Source organism: Diospyros lotus, chromosome 4 (genome assembly GCF_014633365.1).
Source record: "Diospyros lotus cultivar Yz01 chromosome 4, ASM1463336v1, whole genome shotgun sequence".
Classification (NCBI taxonomy): domain Eukaryota; kingdom Viridiplantae; phylum Streptophyta; class Magnoliopsida; order Ericales; family Ebenaceae; genus Diospyros; species Diospyros lotus.
The window spans coordinates 1,323,057-1,344,821 of record NC_068341.1 but is presented as its reverse complement, the minus strand read 5'-3'; the positions used below and the strand labels follow the sequence as shown (position 1 = coordinate 1,344,821).

General features: G+C 36.0%; 2 protein-coding genes across 6 annotated transcripts; one reads left to right on the top strand and one right to left on the bottom strand.

Moving 5' to 3' along the window:
* The first annotated feature begins 274 nt into the window (after positions 1–274).
* LOC127799248 (inosine triphosphate pyrophosphatase) lies at positions 275–9,833 on the top strand. Of its 4 annotated transcripts, XM_052333093.1 has the most exons (8): positions 276–521; positions 615–679; positions 791–854; positions 952–961; positions 2,043–2,074; positions 2,183–2,295; positions 9,205–9,281; positions 9,368–9,825. In XM_052333093.1, the coding sequence occupies exons 1-8, from the start codon at positions 377–379 to the stop codon at positions 9,486–9,488; spliced, it is 627 nt and encodes a 208-aa protein (XP_052189053.1). In that variant the 5' UTR covers positions 276–376; the 3' UTR covers positions 9,489–9,825. The 4 variants fall into 4 exon arrangements, with proteins under 4 accessions (XP_052189056.1, XP_052189055.1, XP_052189053.1 ...); XM_052333096.1 differs by lacking the exon at positions 9,205–9,281 and having other exon boundaries at positions 275–521; positions 2,059–2,074; positions 9,368–9,833; XM_052333095.1 differs by lacking the exons at positions 952–961; positions 9,205–9,281 and having other exon boundaries at positions 275–521; positions 9,368–9,833.
* Positions 9,834–11,439: 1,606 nt separating this feature from the next.
* LOC127799247 (probable pectate lyase 1) lies at positions 11,440–16,576 on the bottom strand. Of its 2 annotated transcripts, XM_052333091.1 has the most exons (7): positions 16,356–16,576; positions 15,667–15,723; positions 14,687–14,758; positions 12,832–13,474; positions 12,625–12,728; positions 12,401–12,539; positions 11,440–12,269 (listed from the first exon to the last, which is right to left on the bottom strand). In XM_052333091.1, the coding sequence occupies exons 1-7, from the start codon at positions 16,472–16,474 to the stop codon at positions 12,048–12,050; spliced, it is 1,356 nt and encodes a 451-aa protein (XP_052189051.1). In that variant the 5' UTR covers positions 16,475–16,576; the 3' UTR covers positions 11,440–12,047. The 2 variants fall into 2 exon arrangements, with proteins under 2 accessions (XP_052189051.1, XP_052189052.1); XM_052333092.1 differs by lacking the exon at positions 15,667–15,723.
* Between the last annotated feature and the right edge of the window lie 5,189 nt (positions 16,577–21,765).

The following is a 21,765-nucleotide window of genomic DNA, read 5'->3' as shown; positions in this document are numbered from 1 at the left end:
GCTAACCCTAGGCAGTAGTGACCAGTGAGAAGACATAAAGATGGGACCAAATGCATACGTAAAGCACTCGAGACTGAGTTGTTCTATTGTTTTATAGGGAAATTTTGGGCCGGAGAACTTGTTCGGACGTCCAAATGGCAGCCCGAGGCCCACAACAATCGGGCCGAGGGCGAGGTAGTGGGCCATTAGTCTCTGGGCCTCATGAGTTCTGCTTTGGGCTTGGACCCATTTTTTGAGCCATCTCCCAAACGCTTATATCGCCGCTGTCAGCCGAACAGTTCCGTCCCGCTGCTTGTCGAAAGAATCCTTCCCGGGGGCTGAATTTTCCGCGAAAGTTTGTGATTTTCCGAGGAACTGAGGAAAAGTTGCGGGAAAAATGGCGGCTGCGGCGGCTAGGGCAGCTGGTTCGGGGCTCGTGCTGTCGCGTCCTGTGACGTTTGTGACCGGAAACGCCAAGAAGCTCGAAGAGGTTCGAGCTATCCTGGGCCAGTCCATTCCCTTTCAGTCCCTCAAACTCGATCGTACTCTCTCTCTCTCTCTCTGTACTTGGTCTTCTCTCTCTAGATGCATAGTCTCTGTTCTGAATATCGACATTTTGGCCTTTTTTGCTACAGTCCCGGAACTACAAGGGGAGCCTGAAGATATCTCCAAAGAAAAGGCTCGTTTGGCTGCAAAAGAGGTTTCTCTTTCTCCGCCCGCTTCTGCAATTTTCTTATCATTTCTATCCATGTTAGGTATAGAGATAGAGAAAGATAAAGTTCTAAGTTTTTTACTCCTTCCTCTTGGTAAGGTGAATGGGCCAGTTTTGGTGGAAGATACCTGCCTCTGTTTCAATGCCCTTAAGGGTCTTCCAGGTAATTCCATGGGGATTTGTTTATTAATTAACTTCACAATCTCTCTCTGGACGCTGGTGCTGGATTGTGACCGTTTGATATCTTACACTGTTTCCAGGGCCTTACATGTAAGTTCTTTGCTTAATTCTTGTCATTCACTTGAGGTGAAGCTTTCTTCTCTTTACATTAAAAGCTCTACTTATCTCGCAGTTGGTGACGCATATTTGTTGTTCTCTTCTGTTTTTTTCTTTTCTTTTTCTTTTGGCTCATAATTTGTATCAAAATTGTAACTTGTTCTAATACTGGAGTTTGAACAATAGAGCATTGTGTAATTGAGTCAACTATCCTCATAAAGCATGCTGCTCTTCCTTTAAAGAAATATGATTCGGGATTGGGGGAAAATTTTTCTTGACATTCACATGAGGTGTTTGGATTGAGCTGTATTTAGTAATAATTAGTACTTACTGCTCTAATCAAAATAGAAATTTACCGTTACAGCTTTATGGAACGCCCATAAAAAAATTGTTACAGAAGAGGTTATCCCATTAGAATTTCTAAGTTGGATTCTCAGGTTGATTACTTTCTTAAAATTTTCTAGGAAAAGAGTGACCGTGTGTTGCTGTCACATGATGAAACTACCTATAGTACTGCTACCAAATGCCGCCCAATTGGCCATTTTTATTATTTCAACTGAATTTTGTAATTCACGTATGGATTATGACTACTGCAATGTTTTTTTGTTGCAACAACAGTTCTCCAAGATTTTTAAACCATTTCTTTTTGTTAAAAAAACTCAAGGATGTGCTCTATTTAATAAACTTATTATGAAAAAATCAACATTTTCACAGAAATAGATTGAGAATCCTGTCAAACGCATAAACACCTGCAAAAGAAATATTTGCAATGATCCTATGGAGTGCAAAAAAAAAAAAAAAAAAGAATCTTGAATACATTAATTGATCTCAACAGATGTTAAGAGTTTGAGAACATCTCTTAGGATCAGTTGCTTGTTACCCATAATGAAAATTGTTGTGTTAATTCTCTTATTCTTGAATACATCAAACAAATGTTAAGAACCTATAACTCCTCCTGATTTAATTTTGAATATCGGCTCCCTTAAAGCTGTTACTCATCTCCTGTACATGGTCCTAACTTCCCTCTTATTTTTACTTTCCTGTGGATGTCAAATTGGAAAATTAAACCAACCAGCAAGTGGTTTTTGCAGAAGATTGGTCATGAAGGTTGTTCGAGTTACTTTGCTTTCTTAATCTGGATTTTTTTTTTCTTCAATAATTCACATTTATGGCTCCCTCTTCTGTTTTTTTATAACATCTCGTCATTTCATCCAGGTCTTAACAATTTGTTGTTGGGATATGCGGACAAATCAGCATATGCAATGTGTGTATTTTCTCTTGCACTTGGACCAGACATTGAGCCAATTACTTTTACGGGAAAAACTCCGGTACCATTTTGCTCTTGTTATTGGAATAATGAAGGCACTTCCTGTTGAAATCATTTATAATGGATCATTTGTTTATGAGACCAGATTATGCTTCCAAAGCATTATAAAACTAAAATGGCAAAGAACAAGATTCAATAAACTTTTTCTGTTTTGGTACATGCAAATTTTAAATGGTGTTGTTGGTTTAGAAATGCAGGTAGCCCATTTTGGGAACTTGCAGGCTACTGAGATCCTCTTCTAATATGAAATTCAAAGTTTCAGTTCTAACTTCATTGATTATTTTGCAGTTAAATTATCCCTAGAAACATGGCATTGGTTCATACTAGTTATGAGTAATTGATAAATTGAATACTTGAAACAAATGCTAGGATGGATTTGTCCCATAGAAAATGCTCTTACATTTTGTGTGGGTATCTTGAGCAGAAGTTCTTTAGTTTTTTGTTTAAGGATAAAAGGAAAATATTCAGAAGGGTAGATTCCTTTATTTGGTAGGAGTGTTGGAAACTTGAGGAAGGTAAGTCATGGTCTATTAAAATGGAATGATGCAGGCAGACCATCTTTTGGTTCATTTGAATATGTCAAGGTATTTCCTTTTTTTTTTTCTTTTTTCTCTTTTTCATGTATTCCCTCATGATGATTTGTTTGAAGAGAATGAATGGGCAAGTAAGAGGTTAATATATTTTTTTTCTTTTTAGGTGCACAATTAGGTGGATTAGATTGGACCACAACAAAGTTAGTCTTCCTAGTTTTCCTCTCTTTCCTTTGCTTCCAAGTGGAAAAACAAGTTATTTTTAAAGAAAAAGGGTGTGCTGGAAGAGATTGGCTTGTAGGAGAGGCTAACCAAATATAGATCGAAATGGCTACTATTATTCAAAATACAACAAAATGACTCTAGGAAAGTCAAAGGGAAAAGTCCCAAATTGAAAAGAGTCTTGGTGGTGGAATGAAGAGGTACAAGAGAACATCAAAAACTAGGAGAGCTTATCATAGGACTTTTCATAAATGTCGTATTGAAGAAAATCTAAAGAGATATATTGTGGCCAAAAAAACAAGGTAGTCAGTGAAACAAAGTTAAAAAGCTTATAAAAAATTATACCAATGACTTGATAGACAACAATGGAAATAGATACACACACATAGACACTAGCTAAGGCAAGAGAATGAACAAGGAGGGATTTGGGCCAAGTGAAATGTATAAAAGATGAAAATAAAAAAGTACTTGCAAAAGAGGATGCAGTGAAGAAGAGATGGAGAGGGCATTTCTCAAATTTATTTCATGAAGATAGAAAAACAAGTGTTATATTGGGGTATCTTAGTAAATTTGAAGAAGATAAGAAGTACGTGTTCAGTAGTAAAGTAGTTGGAACAAATAATATCCTCGTGGAAGCATGAAAATGCATGGGAGAAGGGGGCATCTTCCTATTACAAAAAATTATTTAATGTGATCCTTAATAAAAAAGGATGTTGGACAAGTGGAAGAGAAGCATTCTAGTGTCTATTTATAAGAATAGAGGAGATGTTCAAAGTTGTGAAAATTATAAAAGAACCAAGCGGATGAGACACGCTATAAAAGAAATCCATGTGTCTGAGGAAAGATTTAAGGAAAGATTAATCAGAGAAATCCATGTGTCTGAAGGCCAATTTGGTTTCATGCCTAGTAGTTTAATTATTGAATCTATATACTTGCTAAGCTGCCTAATGCAAAAGATATTAGAGATAAATAAAAGAATTTACATATGATATTTATAGATTTAGAAAAGGCTTATGACAAAGTTTATAGATAAGTCTTATGGTTTTAAAGAAGAAAAGATTCCAAATTGTTTATGTACGTGCTATTAAAGACATCATGGAGCAAAAACATGTGTTAGAACATGTGTATGAGAGATAATGAGGCTTGATCAACTATAATTAGATTGTATCAAACATCTACATTAAGCCTTTATCTCTTTTCCCTAGCAATGGATGGACTCAGAGATATCTTAGTGTATGCTATATGCAGATAATATTGTGTTGGTAGATTTGATTAAAAAAGGTGGGAATACTTAAGTCGGGATATGAAGAAACATTTTAGAATCTAAAGGTTTTAAGTTTAAGTAGATTGAAAACCAAACACATGGAACACAAGTTTAGTACAAATATAAGTGTGCATGATTTTACAAAACTTGAAGATCAAGTCATCCCAAAAAAAGATCAGTTCAGATATGTTAGATGAATTGTTCCAAAAAAAAAAAATGAGATACCTAAGCAAAAAAAAAAAATGAGGAGATTACTGAGGATATTATCTATAAAATTAAGAAAGGCATTCGATGTTTTATGTGATAGTAAAATTTTATTAAAACTAAAAAAAAAGTTTTATAAAACAACTGTAAGACTAACTTTTTATATGGTATAAAATGTTAGGAAGTAAAGCACCAAAATGAGCAAAATATGAATGTGACAAAGGTGAGGATGTTACAATAGATGTGCAACCATACAAGAAATGGTAACATTAGTGTTGCCCAGAAAAATACCCAAGAGGGGGGTGAATTGGGTTTTTAAAAAATTAATAATTTTAGCTCTTTTGAAAACTCTTAAATTTGTGATCTTAATATGTGATAATTGTAGTAGGATTGAAATTAGTAAAATCACACAACCATACAGAACAAGAGAAATTTATAGAGGTTCGGCTCTAAAAAGCCTAATCCTCTCTCAATACTTAGTTTGAGATTCCATTAGGGAGAATCAACACTAGCTTTTAATTGTAGCTAGAACCAACATGTAATCCCTTACCTAAGCAAGAACCACTAGCACATTACTAGCAAATACAATCCCCTCACACAACAAGTGAGTAAAAATAACAAACTTACAACTAGAGACAATTACAAATAAGTCACCAACGGTTGAGAATTCCACCAGCCAGTACACTTCCAGCACTTCGAACCTTCTCACTCTTGTTTGAATGCTCTATCAAATTTGTTCTATCTTGAACCTCCATACTTACCCTATATATATACATCTTCTAAACACACTAGCCATTAAAGAAAAGATTAATATGAAATTTGAAATTCAAAAAATGTTTAGGCTTTCTCAAACAATAAGAAAATATGTCTCACCTTTAATTCAAAATAAATTTACTTTTTGCATGAGAAATCAAGATTTGAAAATTCAAATATAAGCTTTTGAGACATAAATGATTAAAACAAGAAAACATGTCTAAAAGCAATTCTCTTTTAATTCAAAATAAATTTACTTTTTGCATGAGTAAGAGAAAACATGTCTAAAAACAATTCTCCTTTAATTCAAAATTTGAAAATTCAAATGTAAATTTTTGAGACATAAATTATTAAAACAAGAAAACATGTCTAAAAGCAATTCTCTTTTAATTCAAAATAAATTTACTTTTTGCATGAGTAAGAGAAAACATATTTAAAACTAATTCTATTTAATTCAAAATAAATTTACTTTTTGTATGAGAAAGAGAAAACAAGTTTAAAAGCAATTCTCTTTTAATTCAAAATAAATATACTTTTTGCATAAATAAGAAATGCATTTATCAAGAAATAAAAATTTAAACATAAACTTTTGAGATATAAATGATCAAAATAAAAAAATATGTCTAAAGACAATCCATCTTTAATTCAAAATAAATTACTCTTTGTGCACTTTTAATTCAAAATAAATATATTTTTTTGTATGAGAAAAAAATATATTTATATAATAAAAATATTTTTGTTATCATCAAAATCATATTTACTTACCCTTGAGCGTAATAATTAAAAATTATGTGTCACGACCCCAAGGATATATTAGTCATAGTATAGTACATGTATTAGTTAGTTATTGTACTTTCCTGCTTTCCATGTTTGTATCTTTCAGTTCTAATAATTGAAAGCCTAGACGGCCTATAAATAGGCTAAATTAGTTAGAGAATAGGATAGTGGAATGATAATCTGAATTTCTGTCATCTCTCTCTACAATTCTCTCTCTCTATCTCCTCTGTTTTTCCCCAATGCTCTCTGTTCTCTATCTATTTCTGTTTTGTTTCTCCCTCCATTCTGTTCTCTCTCTCCCAATTTCCTCCGAAGTCCTTTCTAAACCCTAGGTTAATCCTAGGTGCATGACATATGGCATCAAAGCCAATGATTCTTGGCTGTGATCAGTTCCTAGCAGCGGATCAAGGTTCAGATTGAAGGCAAAGCAGAGCAAAGCAATTCTCAGCTCAAATTCAGGCGCATCATAGCTGTAATTCAGATCTAGGCGACTTCTAGAAGCAACTTCTGAAGTAATTCAGATCTAGGCGACTCCTAGAAGCAACTTCTGAAGCAGATCCAAGCAATACTTATAGGCTGTTTCTTGGCTGTTAATTGAAGCACAGCCAAGTGATTTCTGGCGAGCTAGCTGATACAGAAATGATTGATTGAGGAGGTTGATTCTGATCTTAGGTGACTGTCTGCATGAGGCAAGCAGTGGAGATGGAAGGAGAAAATCTGATGAAACAATTGGAAACCAGCCTGGACAATCTGGAAATAGGCTTAGGACAGATTCAGGTGGAGGCGAGTTGCTATCGAGCAGAAAGTGCCACAACAATAAAAGGAATCAAGGAATCAGGCACCGCAACAAGAAAAGGAATCTAGGAAGAATGCAATAAAATAGGCGAAACACTTGCTAACCTCAACCACATGACTTACTAATTCTGATGTCAAAAAAATTTCAGATCAGCCTACGTGGAACTTCTTTCATGATCCACTGCAGAACCGATTCCGGCAGAAGCGGGAATCCTACCTATTACCTTCAGTTTGCAAAAAGCTAATGAATCAGCTGAATTGGACCAGGTAATACCGGATGCCAAGGAAGGAATGGCATTTGCTGGGAAAATCAACGTGACACCAATTGAGGAGATGTCTGTTGGAGATTAGGAAGTAAAAGATATTGTGAATTTGGGAAAAGATAGACACATCAACTTTGGATTTTGAAGATTTTAAGTTTGTTTTCCTTGAAGAAATAGGTACTCCTCCAATGTCTGATGACAATGCAAAGCTAGTATTTGAGGATCTACAGAATAGAACCAGAGAGGAGGGAAAAAAAGTTAAAAAGTGTCAACATCTGGCAAAAGACTTTGGTGATCTTATAGGCACCACCAAGGAATTCATTGGAGATGGATGGATGAGTTGTTGGCCTTGGTGTTACAACAAATCCTTGTGCTGTTGTTTTTGGACATCTTTTGTCTGAGTACTTGAAGCTACTCTACGCTTCTCAATTATTGCATCTGTGGGATATTGCAGATATCTTAGCACTTGTCGATGCAGAGGATTTGGTGCTGGTTTTTAGCAAAGGTAAGTAAAGCAGGTACTTCAAGAGAGTTTGAACTACTTGCTGAACAAGGAGATGTTGTTTCCTCTTTTATCCATAAGATAAAACCAAGAAGGAGAAAGAAAAAGAGGCCAAAGAAGAGAGAAGAATAAGAAAAGGCGAAGGATGAACCAGATAGTGAAAACGGGAATTGGATGAAGAAACAATGGCACAGTTATAGTTTCTTGGGAACAAGAAACCTCTCAAGGAGGGGGGATTGTCACGACCCCAAAAGTATATTAGTCATAGTATATTACACGTATTAGTTAGTTGTCATACTTTGCTACTTTCCCTATTTGTACCTTTCAGTTGTTCTAATAATTGAAAGCCTAGACAGCCTGTAAATAGGCTATATTAGTTAGAGAATAGGATAGTAGAATGATGATATGAATTTCTGTTATCTCTCTCTACAATTCTCTCTCTCGATCTCCTATGTTCTTCCTCAATTCTCTCTATTCTCTCTCTCGTTCTGTTTTGTTCCTCCCTCCATTTGTCCTCTCTCCCCTGATTTCTTCCAAAGTCCTTTCTAAGCCTTAGGTTAAACCTAGGTGCGTGACATTATGTTATTTGTAATAACGTTGGATTGACTCCTATTGAAGATAAGGTGTCTAAGACACAATTAAGATAGTTTAGTCATGTGAAACGAAGACTACTAGAGGTTCCCGTTATGAGAGGATGTAACAAAACAAGTCTTTAACAAAGAGAGAGAGTAAGAGGAATGCCACAAAAAAAAAGGCAGAGATAAAAATGATCGAAAAACTATAATTCATATAGTCAACTCCACATAATGGGATTTAGGCTTGATATGTTATTGTTTTTGTTCCTTTGCTCCCTACTTGTAGAATAGTTTCACTGGAACTAGATAAAACATAGAATTTTTCTTTTGGGTTAGAGGGGTTTTACTTTTTAACTTTTTTTGTTGATCATGCGGTATGAGTGTCTTCCTTATGCAATGTCCTGTGATATGGTTGAGTAGCTTCTCTTATATACAGTTTGTTCTCTTTATCTTCTCTATCTAGTGTTTCCTTTCAACGAAGAAAAAGAATTGTAGAATAGTACTTTCCCAACTCCTCTCTTTCCCTCAAGCCATCTGTGCATCTTCCCTTCTCTTCTAATTAATAGTAGAATTCTGTGTTGTATTTACCCCATAACCGGGGTGCTAATTTACTAGTGGAATTACTTGATATGATTTCCATCCTGAACCATTTTAGGGCAGAATAAAGGACCCTTTCATTGATGAAGTTAGTTGAGCACTGTCAACCAAATAACATAATGTCACCTGGAAGAAGGTGTGTTCGGTTTTTGACCAAGTTTCCTATTTGTGCTGAATGCTTCTTGTAGTTCTTTCTTCACCCTTTGCTCTTGCACATTTGCATTTAAATTAGCATGACCTTTGCTACATAATTATCTTTTCTCATCCGTGATCTGTTACTTTTACACATTTTTTAGTTCTGAAAAGGGGAAAACCGTACTTGGAACACAAAGAACCAGTGAATGAAAAAGGATAAGAATGCAACCTTTACTACTCCCCCCTGCTTAAATTAGTAGTCCTACTGACATCCCATTTATGGTTCACATTAGGGGAAGATAGTTCCTGCAAGAGGGCCCAATGATTTTGGGTGGGATCCGATCTTTCAACCCGATGGCTATAATCAAACGTAATCCTCATTTGAATTGTGGTATGCTCTGTTTGCTAATGCTAATACTAAGCACTAACTGTGTTGTATTTGGCTGCTTGATGAAGTTATGCTGAGATGCCCAAAGAAGAAAAGAACAAGATTTCCCACCGCTCCAGAGCTCTTGCGCAGGTGAGGTCTCATTTTGCTGAGACCGGGTACACTTTCCAGACAGACCTCTCTATTTAAGAATGAATCGGATCTTTTCACTGCACTGCTTCTATTTTACTCTCTCCAAGCACTGGAAAGATTTTCGGGGAATGTTTTTCCCTTAACGTCCACTTTGTAGGAATAGCCAAAAGAGAGAAGACTTGAATGGATATTTCATAATGGATTTCCTATGCCTGATTAGGGCAAAGAAAACTTTTTCTTGTAAGCATCTTTTACATATGGAAATGGAATAGAACTAAAGATTGTTGCCATGCCAAAAGTACAAAAATCTCACATGTGATTTGTGTAACCACTGGATGCATGTTCGCCAGTGAATTAACTTATTAATCATTGGAGGCACGTTCAGCAGTAAATTTAGTACGACACATTTGTTCATATGTGGCTCCATAGCTTGGTTTTTTACCATTTCTAACATTTGTCCCTTAAGCGGAGAAGGGCAGTACCGTTTCTCTCAACCGACATACCATTTCTAACATTTGTCCCTTAAGCGGAGAAGGGCAGTACAGTTTCTCTCAACCGACAAAACACAAGGAGTGGCTCTGCTGCGCTTGAGCCCAGCCCCTCTTTAGAACAAAGCACCAAAAGACTAATAATGGATGAGACGCTATAGGTTAGTGCAGAAAGTCTGTTGTCGTTCGAGCCAACAACTTCTTATCAATCTTTTATTTCACTGCATGAAGTTGGGTACATGAATTTGATTTTACAAGTTTCACACTGGCTGTCTGCTAGCAACTGCGGCTGAGGTAATTCGGGTACGTGAAATCAGGCATGGTCTGTTAGAATGATTGGCTGCCGCTAGTTGCTATAATGGTTAAAGGCACAAACAGTAGAGTGACGGAAATAGATTTACTTATAAATATGAAATATGCCTGGAAAGGGTGTAATGGCGACCCCCCACCAAAAGTGGACAAATTAAAGGGAGCCAACCATGATAGTGACGGCAGCTGCTGCTGCTGCTGCTGCAGTTAGGTTTTAACAGACCCAAGAGAAGAGAGTACTAGTGGGGCGTAACATGCGCAAGCAAGCTGACGGATGGATGGATGGGCCTTGAAGTGGCAATTAAGGTGGGTGCTGGGCTTGGCCTCTCACTCTCTCTCTCTCTCTCTCTCTCTCTCTCTCTAATGGTGTGGGAGTTGGAGTAGGAGAGCAGTGCCTCCCTCACATGCCTTTATGGGCCCCCTCACCCCACATGCCCTGCTATGAATGCTGCTTCCTCCCTTTTTGCCTGCCTCCTTTCATGTCCATTTTGTAGCCACATCGGGTTGGTTGGTTACCCATTTCATTTGTCCTCCTAATCCTTAAGACACTGATGATTAGGCATCATCCACATTTTTTGCGTCTTCTCTGATTGAGTTATGATAAGGGTCTCACAAAAATTAAAAAACATAAATAAAATGATTAACGAGTTAAAAAATTTACGTACTGGACTTACATAACAAGATAAAAACTTGACATGTTATTGTTTAGTGAACTCACATGAAGAGTCCATGTCTCGTCGAGGAAGTCGCCTAACCAACAGCCTCTTTCCTCCGTTCTCCCACTTTTATTATTGTACGTTTTATTCCAGAGGAAGAAGATACCCACCCTATAGTGGAATGTGAAGAAGATCAGCATCCTATGCTAATCCTGATCTCATTCATCAATTTGGAATTGGAAAAATTGCAAAGTTTCAACAATTGTCATTTTGATCTAGGGCCAAGAATAACCGACAGTAATCATGTGAGGTAATGCTGTTTCTTGGTTGGTGCACATGAGATAATAATCACCGTAGGAAAAAAAAAAAAGTTAAAAAAGAAATGAAAGCAGGGGAGCAGATGAACTAATACATAACCATACCATACCCACATTGCACGGCCAAGAGGACAGGATTGCTTCCATTGACAATGACAGAGCCAAATAAAAGGGAAAGGGAATGAAAGGGAAAAGGCCCATGGGGACCTACCTAACCGTAGTGCCATGCATCATCATCTATCACCAAAAGCTTTTTTCTTGCATTACTCAAAAGTTTTGACATTCACACTGTATCTTGTAAGACTCAAGAAGAAAAGTAAAAGGCACAAGAGAGAAACAAAAACCACATAAAAAAGAAAAAAAAGAAAGAAGAAACCCCACAAGTACAATTCGGTAATTCCCATAAACCAGAAGCCAACACAATATGAAGAGAACTAAAGAAGAGTGACAGGGGACATGACATGAGTAGACAGAGTGAATGGGGGTTAGGAGAGACTTCAAAAATTGACAAAAATGAAGAAAAGAAAGAAATGAACAACGCTTCAGCACCTGCTCCTAGAATGCCAAATTGTATTTTTCAGTTGAAGCAGGCCGAGGTTGCGCGGGCAACAATGGCAGGATAAGTTGGAACAAAGGGTGATTTGTGGGATAATTTGATGACATGTGTAAAATGTACACTTGTCAAAGGTGAAGAAAACACATCGAATGAGGGACAAACAATGGTGCAACATTGGATATGAAACGCTGCAATATAATAGTAAAACTGGAACCCTAAAAATGGACTCTCTTTTTTTGGGGGTGGTTTTGTTTTCTTGTCTTGTTCTTGAGTAATATGGACTGATGATACTAGCACTGGCGGCCTCTGCGGCAGCCAAGAGGACCTGCACCAGTAGTCATGGAGGCAACCATGGAAGAAGGCTTGGCGCTCAAACTTGAAGCTCTAGCATAGCTGGCTGAGGCTCCAGCTCCGGATGGAGTGAAATAGGCCCCATTGAGAAGCAGGTCACCCTCTGACCTCCAGTTCCAACCCTTCCATTGACTTGCGGCTGTCTCCACTCTTTTTGTCACCTGCACAAACCAAGAAAATAAACAATGATCATCAGAACATCTAACATGTCAGTTTCTCTGTCAATTCAATTTATTTCTTCATCGACCATAGGTGGAAATAAAATGGGATCAAGATTCGGGATGTAGGATACCTCCTTTGCAAATGGATTGGGTGGAGCAAGGTATCTGTTACCCTGGCTGTTGATGGTGGGGCTGGCACTTCCACCAATTGCATACATCTCCCAGTGAGTATAGTCATTGTTTACCACATGAAAATACCCATGCCTACACCTGCATTTTTCATAAATTCCATTCGTCTCAGTTGCTGAAGTGAACACATTACAAACTTAACCTATATATATAGGTATATATATACCTTGGCATCCTCTGGATAAGACCCTCTCCAAAATGATTATAGGCAATGGTGACTTGCATCTGTTTGTCTCTGACATAGGAATCACTATGACCCAAAAGCATCACCTTTTTTTAGGTAGAAGAAGAAACATATATTATTAACCTTCTCACAAGAAAAGGACCAAACAAAACCAGACATTTTAATGGGAGATTTTTGCAGAAAACACACCTCATTGTGGTGGGCAAAATGGTTGTTGGAAATGGTAATGGCAGTGGAACCCATCACAGCATCCACAAGGCCATCAGCACAATGAGAGAGCGAGTTGTGATCAACCCATATATGGCTGGACCCGAAAATGGAAATGGCATCCCCATCAGCCATTGTTCTCCAGCCAAAATGAGAGGGGGAGCTCCTGACCATTGCATTCCCAGTGGGCTTACAGTCATGGATGTGAAGGCCATGGACTATAATATTGGTAACAAACTGAATTGTAATGCAGCCTCCATTGGCGATGTGGACATTGGATCCACGGCCATCGATAGTCTTGAAGCTGTTCATTATGAGCTCCTGCTTCAACTGTATGACCATATCACGCTTGAACACAATCCATAGAGGTTCCTCTTGAATGACAGCGTGACGGAGAGTGCCTGGCCTAGGGTTGACGGGGTCATCGTCGCTAGGATCGGTGACCACATAGAAGCGACCATCGCGGCCCCCAATGGCGTTTCGCCCAAAGCCAATGCCACAGTCAGCGAGGCGCTTGCGGTTGCGCTGCCAGTTCCCGTCGCAGCGCCAGCAGTCATCAATGGGATTGCCTGTTCCACAAGAGAAAAAGCCCAGCTTCCTCCTCTCAGTGCTGTTCCTAATGGTCCTGCTCAATCAAAAGAAATTGTTGGTCGAGTTATAGCGGCATTGTCATTCATACCAGGCATTACAATTACGGGGTGCCTCCAAGATCTAATATTAGCATCGATACCCACTCTTCTAATTTGCATTAGTCAATGTGAATTTTATTTGTTTTACAGCACTGTAAAAAACAACCCATCATGGTGGATTTTAATTACAACAGTAGCCCTATCGTATCATTATGTTCAACTTATTCAGGTCATATCATGTATTCACCAAAAGTTTGTCCTACAGAATGAGGGAGCAAATTTCCTCTCGCACGGCTCTAGCCTTTCCAATATGAGATGAAATTTATTATCTACCGAGTGTCGGTGGATGTTATTAATCTGCATCAAGTTCCCACACCTATCGCTTTCAATGTTTCGGGCATAACGGGCAAGCCTATTGGATTTATCTGTGGGGTACCCCATCGGGACTGTATTTTGTCATTTCTGAGAAGGCCAATTTGGTCTTTTCATGGACAGATAAATAATGTCTATGTATCCCTATCATGACATGTCTATAGTTCTTATTAGTAATATTGCTATTATTATTGTACATATACGTGCACGGTTAACGTATAAATAGAGTTTAATATAAATTTTACAGGTCAAAATAAGGTAATTACAACTCTTAACAACAGTCAACTGCACAATGACCAAAGTAAATCTAGATTCAACACCTAGTTTAATGTGATAGCTCAACTTTTTATCTTTTTCTAATGCTACTGAACTTCATCAGTAATGTCTCTTAATTATGTTCATAAAAGATATCATATGGAGACTTTTGGTCATTTCTCCAAACGAAAGGTGCTAGTGGGGTTATGATGTATAATGTGGGTATGGTAGGTTGAATATCAAAATGTGGTAACTACAAGGACCAAGAAAACTTACCTCTACCCGAACCACCATTCTCGTTATAAATCAAAAGCTCTCATTATTCAAAAATGGTATTCTTATATAAACATCATCAGTAAAATGTGTGTGTGTGTAATTATGAGCAATTATCATTGATTTTTCTCTGCTAATGAATAAATAAAATAGGATCGAGTCTTTCATCCTAATTACATCCTCTATATATGTAGATTTCAGTGGTCCGTTTTCCTTTTATGGGTTTATAACAATCATTTATGAAGATAAGATTAAAATTGGGGCCGGGGGGGGGGGGGGGGGGGAGAGAGAGAGAGAGAGAGACCCACGTCTCAACCATGGCAGCAACAGCCTCTGGGTCATCGACCGCATGCTCATTCAAAGCTCCTACCTCCTCCAACCTAAAACGGCAAGAAACCCATTAAATTCTGCACAGCCCAACATCAACCACAATACTCCAACGACGAATAAATTTCCCGGCAATCAATGTGCAGAAAGCAGAACCGTAAAGTTATTCGAGTTTAGTTTCTTAGCATCTACTTGTTTGAAAATGCATTCAATTGATTATCTAATTTTTCAAAATAAAACAAATGAGTTTTAATTAAGAGAATCATGAGCCATATTGAAATAACAAAAAGAAAAGAATCTGTGGACAATCAGAAGCACTTTCAGCAGAGTCTTCAGTGAATCCATTTTGGGTAACGAAATATAAGAAAACAGAACTTTGACTAGAAGGCTATTTTCGTAATTGTACAAGTACACGGCTCAAGGCCGAGGCATACCGATCGTGTACCGTTAAAACCGTAAAAAAGTGATCGTACAGAGAGAGAGAGAGAGAGAGAGTAATAAAAATAATCCAACTGAAAACTAATATTGAAGATAGAGAAAAAGCTAGCAAGAGAGAGGCCGACGCGACTCGTCGGTGGGCATTGTTTTGCATCGGGGGCTGAAATGACAGGAAAATCCATCTGGATTGCCTGAAAATAAGAGGGACTAAAGAGATCAAGAGGTTTTGGTGAGGGTAATTAGGGAAACTTAGAAGAGGAGTTGGGAGTCAGAAGAACCGATAAGGGGTTTAGGTTTGCCAGAAAGAACAAGTAACGGAATAAACGAGCCAGATCTGTGGGAATTTGGAATCCCAACGGCCGCCGAGTTTGTTGTAGAGTTCGGATGAAGGTATGATAACAGATCAAACGGTAGGAGATTCTCGTAGAGACAAACGGACGGGTGTGAATTCATGAAATGTTGCAAGAATGTTGGAGAAAAAAGCTTGGGGGTAGAGCTCCTACTGAGTAACTTTTTTACTGACCTTGCGTCGGCCATTGAGGAGTTGTTCGAGCTCTGTAACTGCTCTGTTTCAGCATTCCTGCGCAGAAGAGAAACGGAAGCTTAACCTCGTTGAACACCATTAAATCTCCAGCAACCCTCTCTCCCTCTCTCTCTACATTGCTAATTTAGTAGTGTTTCAGAACATGAGTGGTCCTGAGTCTCAGAGAAAAAGTAAAGGAACAGAGAACTGCATAGCTTTTCCAGATGGCCCATGAATGAGGTGCGGAGAAAAGTAAATGCAGACCAATTTCTCAAACAATGCGCTCAGATTCATGGCTTAAAACAAAGAAATCCGTTATCCAACACCATTAATTTTTCTCTTTTTGTACCGAAACTATCGCGAAAGAATGCAGAGAAAATTATGAATTTCGACACAAAAAACTAATCAAGAGTAGAACATAGATTGTTATGAACCTCGATACTTAGCTGGAAAAACGAAGAAAATCTGTAATTCAGATTCGATTTCGTCAAGTATTATAACAGAGGTTAAACGAAAGAAAAAACTATTCCCGAAACAAAAAATGCAACAGGAAGAATGAACTTCCAGTCGAACAGAAAACCGACAACCGATGACATAATTTGACGAATACTCTTAGAAGGAAACAAAACCAGAGTTTATGCCTAAATGTAAGAAAATATGTACAGAGAGAGAGAGAGAGAGAGACGGACTTGAAGTCGGAATTACTGTCAGTTGGCAATCCGGCCATGGCTCCAACGACCAACACCACGAGCAGCAAAGAGCACAGAGAAATCCACCTCTTCTTAGGCACCGCCATCGCCATTACCATTACCTTTGCCTCGCTTTCTCTCCCTCCCGTCTCTGCCTCTCTCTCTCTCTCTCGAAGAAACTGAGACAACTGAGAAGAGAAAGCAGAAAAAGCAGAGCAGAGTCAAAGAAGGAGCTCCGACGTTAGGCCCTCTTTATAGACGCAAAAGTGGAATTTAACCATACTGCGGTTAAAGCCCTTAACGGCCGTCGGATTTAACTGCGAAAACAAACGGTTGGGTTTCCTCAACGAAAAGGCGTTTGACCGTGGTTAGGTTAATTTCACTAAACCTTTCCATAGATTGTAACCACTAACCGCCACTAACCGACGCTGCCCCCAGAAGCCCCCGAAATCACGATTCTGACACTCAAACGCACTTTTTACTGAGGAAGCTTCGCCTTCCCGCTGTAACTGCCGTAGTCCACGTCATCATTCCGTGACGGTGGGGGTGGGGAAGGGAACGGCAGTCGCCGGTGGGGGGGCCGAATTTGTAATTTTATTAAAATATTGGTATGGGATTTGTGAAAATCGAAACTGTGTTCCGGCACCGAAATTCACGGCTGCGGTCACTGGGGACCGGGGAGGCAGCAGGATTTGTGCTTTCCAACTGGATAGAGGGAGGAAATCGCGTTGAGTCCTATCCTTGTTAGTTGTTTTGGCCCTGGATTTATGCCCTGTTTGGTTGCGGGCATAAATAAATCCAACTAAATTAATTACTCTTTTAACTAGTTCCTCAACCTAAGTTAAGTTTGCAGATAGAGATAGAGATAGAGATAGAGATAGAGAGTGAGTTATGTTCATACATTGCATTTGTGTACCTTACTTAAAAGGAAATGGAAGATGTTGTAAGCTAAGCCCCAAGGGCCAATGCAAAATCCCACTTTGTCAAAAGATATTTCACGTGATATCGTTCACTTCTCATCTATTTTTTATTTTAAATCGATCTCGAATTGGATCAGACTAAAAGTTATTGAACCTAATAAGCGAATTAAATATCGGACCAAGATCTAATTAATTCTAGATCAAAATTTAAACACCTTTAACAAAGTGTATCTATAGTTAGAGTGTTAATTATAATGGCTAAACTAAATTAAAGGAAGATCAAATTACATCCCTACATGGGATATTTTGAATTATGAGAAAATTATAAAAATATATTTCTTTCAAGTTATTCAGGTGTAATATATGTTTCAAAATATTCAAGTTTGGTATGAGTTCAATCCAACTTGGCCTATTTCACTAGATTTACCCCAATTCAAAATAGAATAATTATTATCGAGACTAATTTATGAGTTACAATTTATTATTCACACGACATAATCGTAACTCTCATTTACCTTTCAATACGTCTATGCAAAGATACAAATTCTAAAACATGGTATGCCATTTATGACGTATCATTATGAATTGGTTGCTTGTCTCATTCTCAAATACTAAAATTGACTTACTCATCAAAAAAATATATTAAAAAATCGAATCCCACCCTTATAAGTCAAATAAGCTTTCGATGTGCTCAAAATAAAAATAACTATCAAACACACCCGATTTAAAATAAATTTAATAATGATCGACCCCAAACCATCATCTTCAATTTTATTTTTTTTATTTTTCTTTGCTCTCTTTAGTTACAATGTAATAGTATATTTGGCATCCCAGTCTGTCACGTAATTATGATTTGATAATTGAGGTCTGGTCTATTTCACCGACTCCTTATGGGACTTTCCTTCCATGGCGTTATATTTCATCAACATAATGTATAATTTATGGAAGAATTACTCCTTAATTGTTTTTGTTATCCTTAATTAATAGCGTGTTTTGACTTGAGATAAGATGATTATTATTATTATTATTATTATTATTATTATTATTATAATGAAGAATAATAATAATATTACGAAATATGAATAGGCGGAGGGCTGGAGGCTGGACCATTAGCTTTACGGGGACACGATTATGTCCCCCATGCAACAACCCAAGTGGCTCCCATCATAACATGATTCACGCCTTACCATCCCCCTTACCCCCAAAACTCCCCAATTCCCAATTTTACCCCTACCCTACCCTCCCCTTCCCCTCCATCCAAAGCTTCCCAATCCGCTCCATCATTATTTATATATTTGGTGTGGTTATTTAATTTTTTTATTATTTTAATTATATTATTATTTATATATTTTTAAATTAATTTAATATATATTTTTTAATATATAAAAAATTAAATTAACTCATCTCACTTTATTTTTTTTATATATCAAAATATAATAATTAAATTAACTACAAAAATACAATGATATAATCAAAATAATAAAAAAATTCAAATTTTCATATAAAAAAATTAAAATAAAATAATTAAATTAACTCAAAAATATAAATATAATAATATATATTTATTTATATTTATTGTATGTATTTATATTTAGTTACCCCTCTCATCTCTTCCATTGTTATTATATATATTTATATTTATTTACCCTCTACTCCTATCCATATAAATTGTATAAAAATGGAAACGAAAACAAAAAATAAATACTATATGAAATAAAAATAAAAAAATAATTTTATTTATAAAACAAAACACGAAAATGTAAAAATATAAGAATTTTTTTATAAATATAATTTTTATTATAAAAAAATATTAAAAAAATGTTATTCAATTTTAAAATAAATATAAATTCTATAATATATTCAAACAAATTTCAAAAACAAAAAAAATCATCTCTAACCTGGTTAGAGATGGAATTTTTTTCCTCTCCAACATCTTCGTGGACAAAAACGCGTTTTTAATATTTTTTTAATATTACAAAACAATCTTGAAATATTTTTAAAATTACAAAAATGACATAAAAATGTTTTTTTGGCTTCAAAACGATGCCCTTAAAATATTTTCGTACATCATAGCTCCTACCCATAATAATGTTATTCAAACGCTTAATTATGATATTTTTAATAATAATTATCATGAAATAACATTTTTATATATAAATACATAATACTATCTATATACCTCTTCCCTGTCTCTCTCTCCGTATAAATGCTGTGTCCCAATCTGGCATGATCTTGTTCCATTATGATGTATGAAAGGATGTTGACTAATCCCACAAACTTTGATCATAAGATCTGATAATTTGATCTAGAGGGTCCACGTCAATGGGTGGTTAATTGAAGAATTGGCAAAATTAACCTTAAACACTAGATTAATTATCAAAGTTATTATCTTTTGATGGTGGTTAAGGTAGGGTAGTCTCACCCTTATCTGTAACCATGGTCATCTCTTCTTAACCCCATATGGTGGGTTAACTACATTTGAATTGGGGCCCGGATGATTGAAGCCTCAAACTATTTATAAACCGTGCACTAGAAGCAAGGGGGGAGAGAGAGATGGGTCGGGTTGGGTTGGGTTGGGTTGGGTTTGCTTTAGTCAGTTTTTTACTCAATTACATCTTTTGGCATAATGAAAAGTGAAGGGCAGATTTTGTAGGACATGTTGTTGGGTTACCAGAAATTGGGGCGGGTCTGTCTCCATCTTGCCCCGTTTTACCCTTTTCTTTTCTTAAATTTGCCCAAAAGTGAGCCGGGACCACAACTCATGACTCTACTGACCCGCTTTGCGTTGCATTGTATTTGGCTGCACCTCAATCTTCGCTCACACTAATCGGGCGCCCCATCATTGGGTCGGGTCATGTCTTGTATGTTTTAAGCTTATATTCACCAACAAAGTCAACCACATGTGGCATTTTTCAAAATAAAAAAACCATAATTAGGCCAAATTCATATTTTTGTTTTTATATTTTCATATTTTTTTTGTAAAATCATCTAAATTGTTCGTTATTTTAATTATATTTCTGAATCTTATTTTTAAATCATATATTTTAACATTTTTCATGTGGTTACAAAATTTTTCGATATCTCGATTACACGTCTGAATCTAAATCTTCAAATTAATTTAACTCATGTACTTTCATGTATATATATATATATAAAAGATGATAAAGTACATGTCACACTCTATTTATATCAAAGTAAAAAAATTAAATTGAATCAAAAATATAGATTTAAGAGAATAATTGAAATAATAAAAAGTTTTAGTTTCCATATAAAAAATGTCAAAGTATAAGAATTAAATTCACTCAAAAATACAACTCTAAAGGTATAATCAAAATAATGAAAAATGAGAGTGATTAAACGAAAAAAAAAAATGAAAGTACAAAAACAAAAATATGGATTTGGCCCAATAATTGAGACCCCACATTGCAAAATTAGCTTCACAAAACCCATTTATACTAAATAAATTTATTTTCCACTTTTAAGAATTTTATTGAGAGAAATAAATATTCAGAACTAATAATTCCTTATATACAATACATCAATGTAGAATGGTATTTCAAATGTCAAAATTGAGTGATCAAATAGCATTTCCAAAAATTTGTTAAATCTCTCCTTTATTATTTTTCCCTTTCATTATAAGAAAAGAGGTAGTTGCAAAAAGACTTACTAGCACTCGATATCAAAAAGAAATTTGTAGAAAGATGGAGATTTGAAAATTTTATATAACTTAGGTCAAATTAAATTTAATTAGCTAAATTTGGATCGTACTATTATTGTAAGTTATTTAAATCATTGTCAATATTATTTTTTTTTTCTCTCTTTTAAGGACAATGAATTAAGATAGAATTTGTCTCTTTGAGATCGAGCTAACCTAGATGCCCCGGGTGCTTCTTTTTCTTCTTCTGACATCTCTACTTATCTTAAATTTAGATAACTCATATAAATCAATTAATATTTTGAAAAAACTCTAAACGAAGGACCTAATTTTTGAATTTTATTTATTATAAAACTATAGTACTATTAAATTTAATTAATTATTCTCTTGTCATGAACATTAAAGTGAAATTAATTAAGGTTTTGAAATTTTAGGAGGCAAACCCTGAAAAAGAAAAAAAAAATAAAACGGAAGCTTCTAAGGTTACAACAAAAATAGGAGAGGAATGACAAAGAGCCGTGACACCATATGAAAAAGCTCTGATAATGCTTCAAGCTTGGCATCATTGGCACATGATTCTGAAAAGACCACCCAACTATTAAAGCTATTTTGACTGTTTTAACATTTAAACCAAAAAAGTAAAAAGTTAAAAAAATAAAAAAGTAAACCAAAACCATACTCCCTCTAGCTTTGCTTTAGGTTAACCAATATTCATTATTATTATTATTATTATTATTATTATTATTATATAAATAATAATTTATTACATATATTTAGAAGACTAGATTATCATAAGATTTCGAGATCAAATTTACTTCTATACGATTATCGATAA

Excerpts from the sequence above, each read along its gene's own strand:
- LOC127799248 (XM_052333093.1), top strand. The coding sequence starts at position 377 with ATGGCGGCTGCGGCGGCTAGGGCAGCTGGTTCGGGGCTCGTGCTGTCG. Across the intron at positions 522-614 it reads TCAGTCCCTCAAACTCGATC|TCCCGGAACTACAAGGGGAG; the intron begins GTACTCTCTCTC and ends TTTTTGCTACAG. Across the intron at positions 680-790 it reads CTCGTTTGGCTGCAAAAGAG|GTGAATGGGCCAGTTTTGGT; the intron begins GTTTCTCTTTCT and ends CCTCTTGGTAAG.
- LOC127799247 (XM_052333091.1), bottom strand. The coding sequence starts at position 16,474 with ATGGTAATGGCGATGGCGGTGCCTAAGAAGAGGTGGATTTCTCTGTGC. Across the intron at positions 15,724-16,355 it reads GACAGTAATTCCGACTTCAA|GAATGCTGAAACAGAGCAGT; the intron begins GTCCGTCTCTCT and ends TCTTCTGCGCAG. Across the intron at positions 12,540-12,624 it reads CTTATCCAGAGGATGCCAAG|GTGTAGGCATGGGTATTTTC; the intron begins GTATATATATAC and ends TGAAAAATGCAG.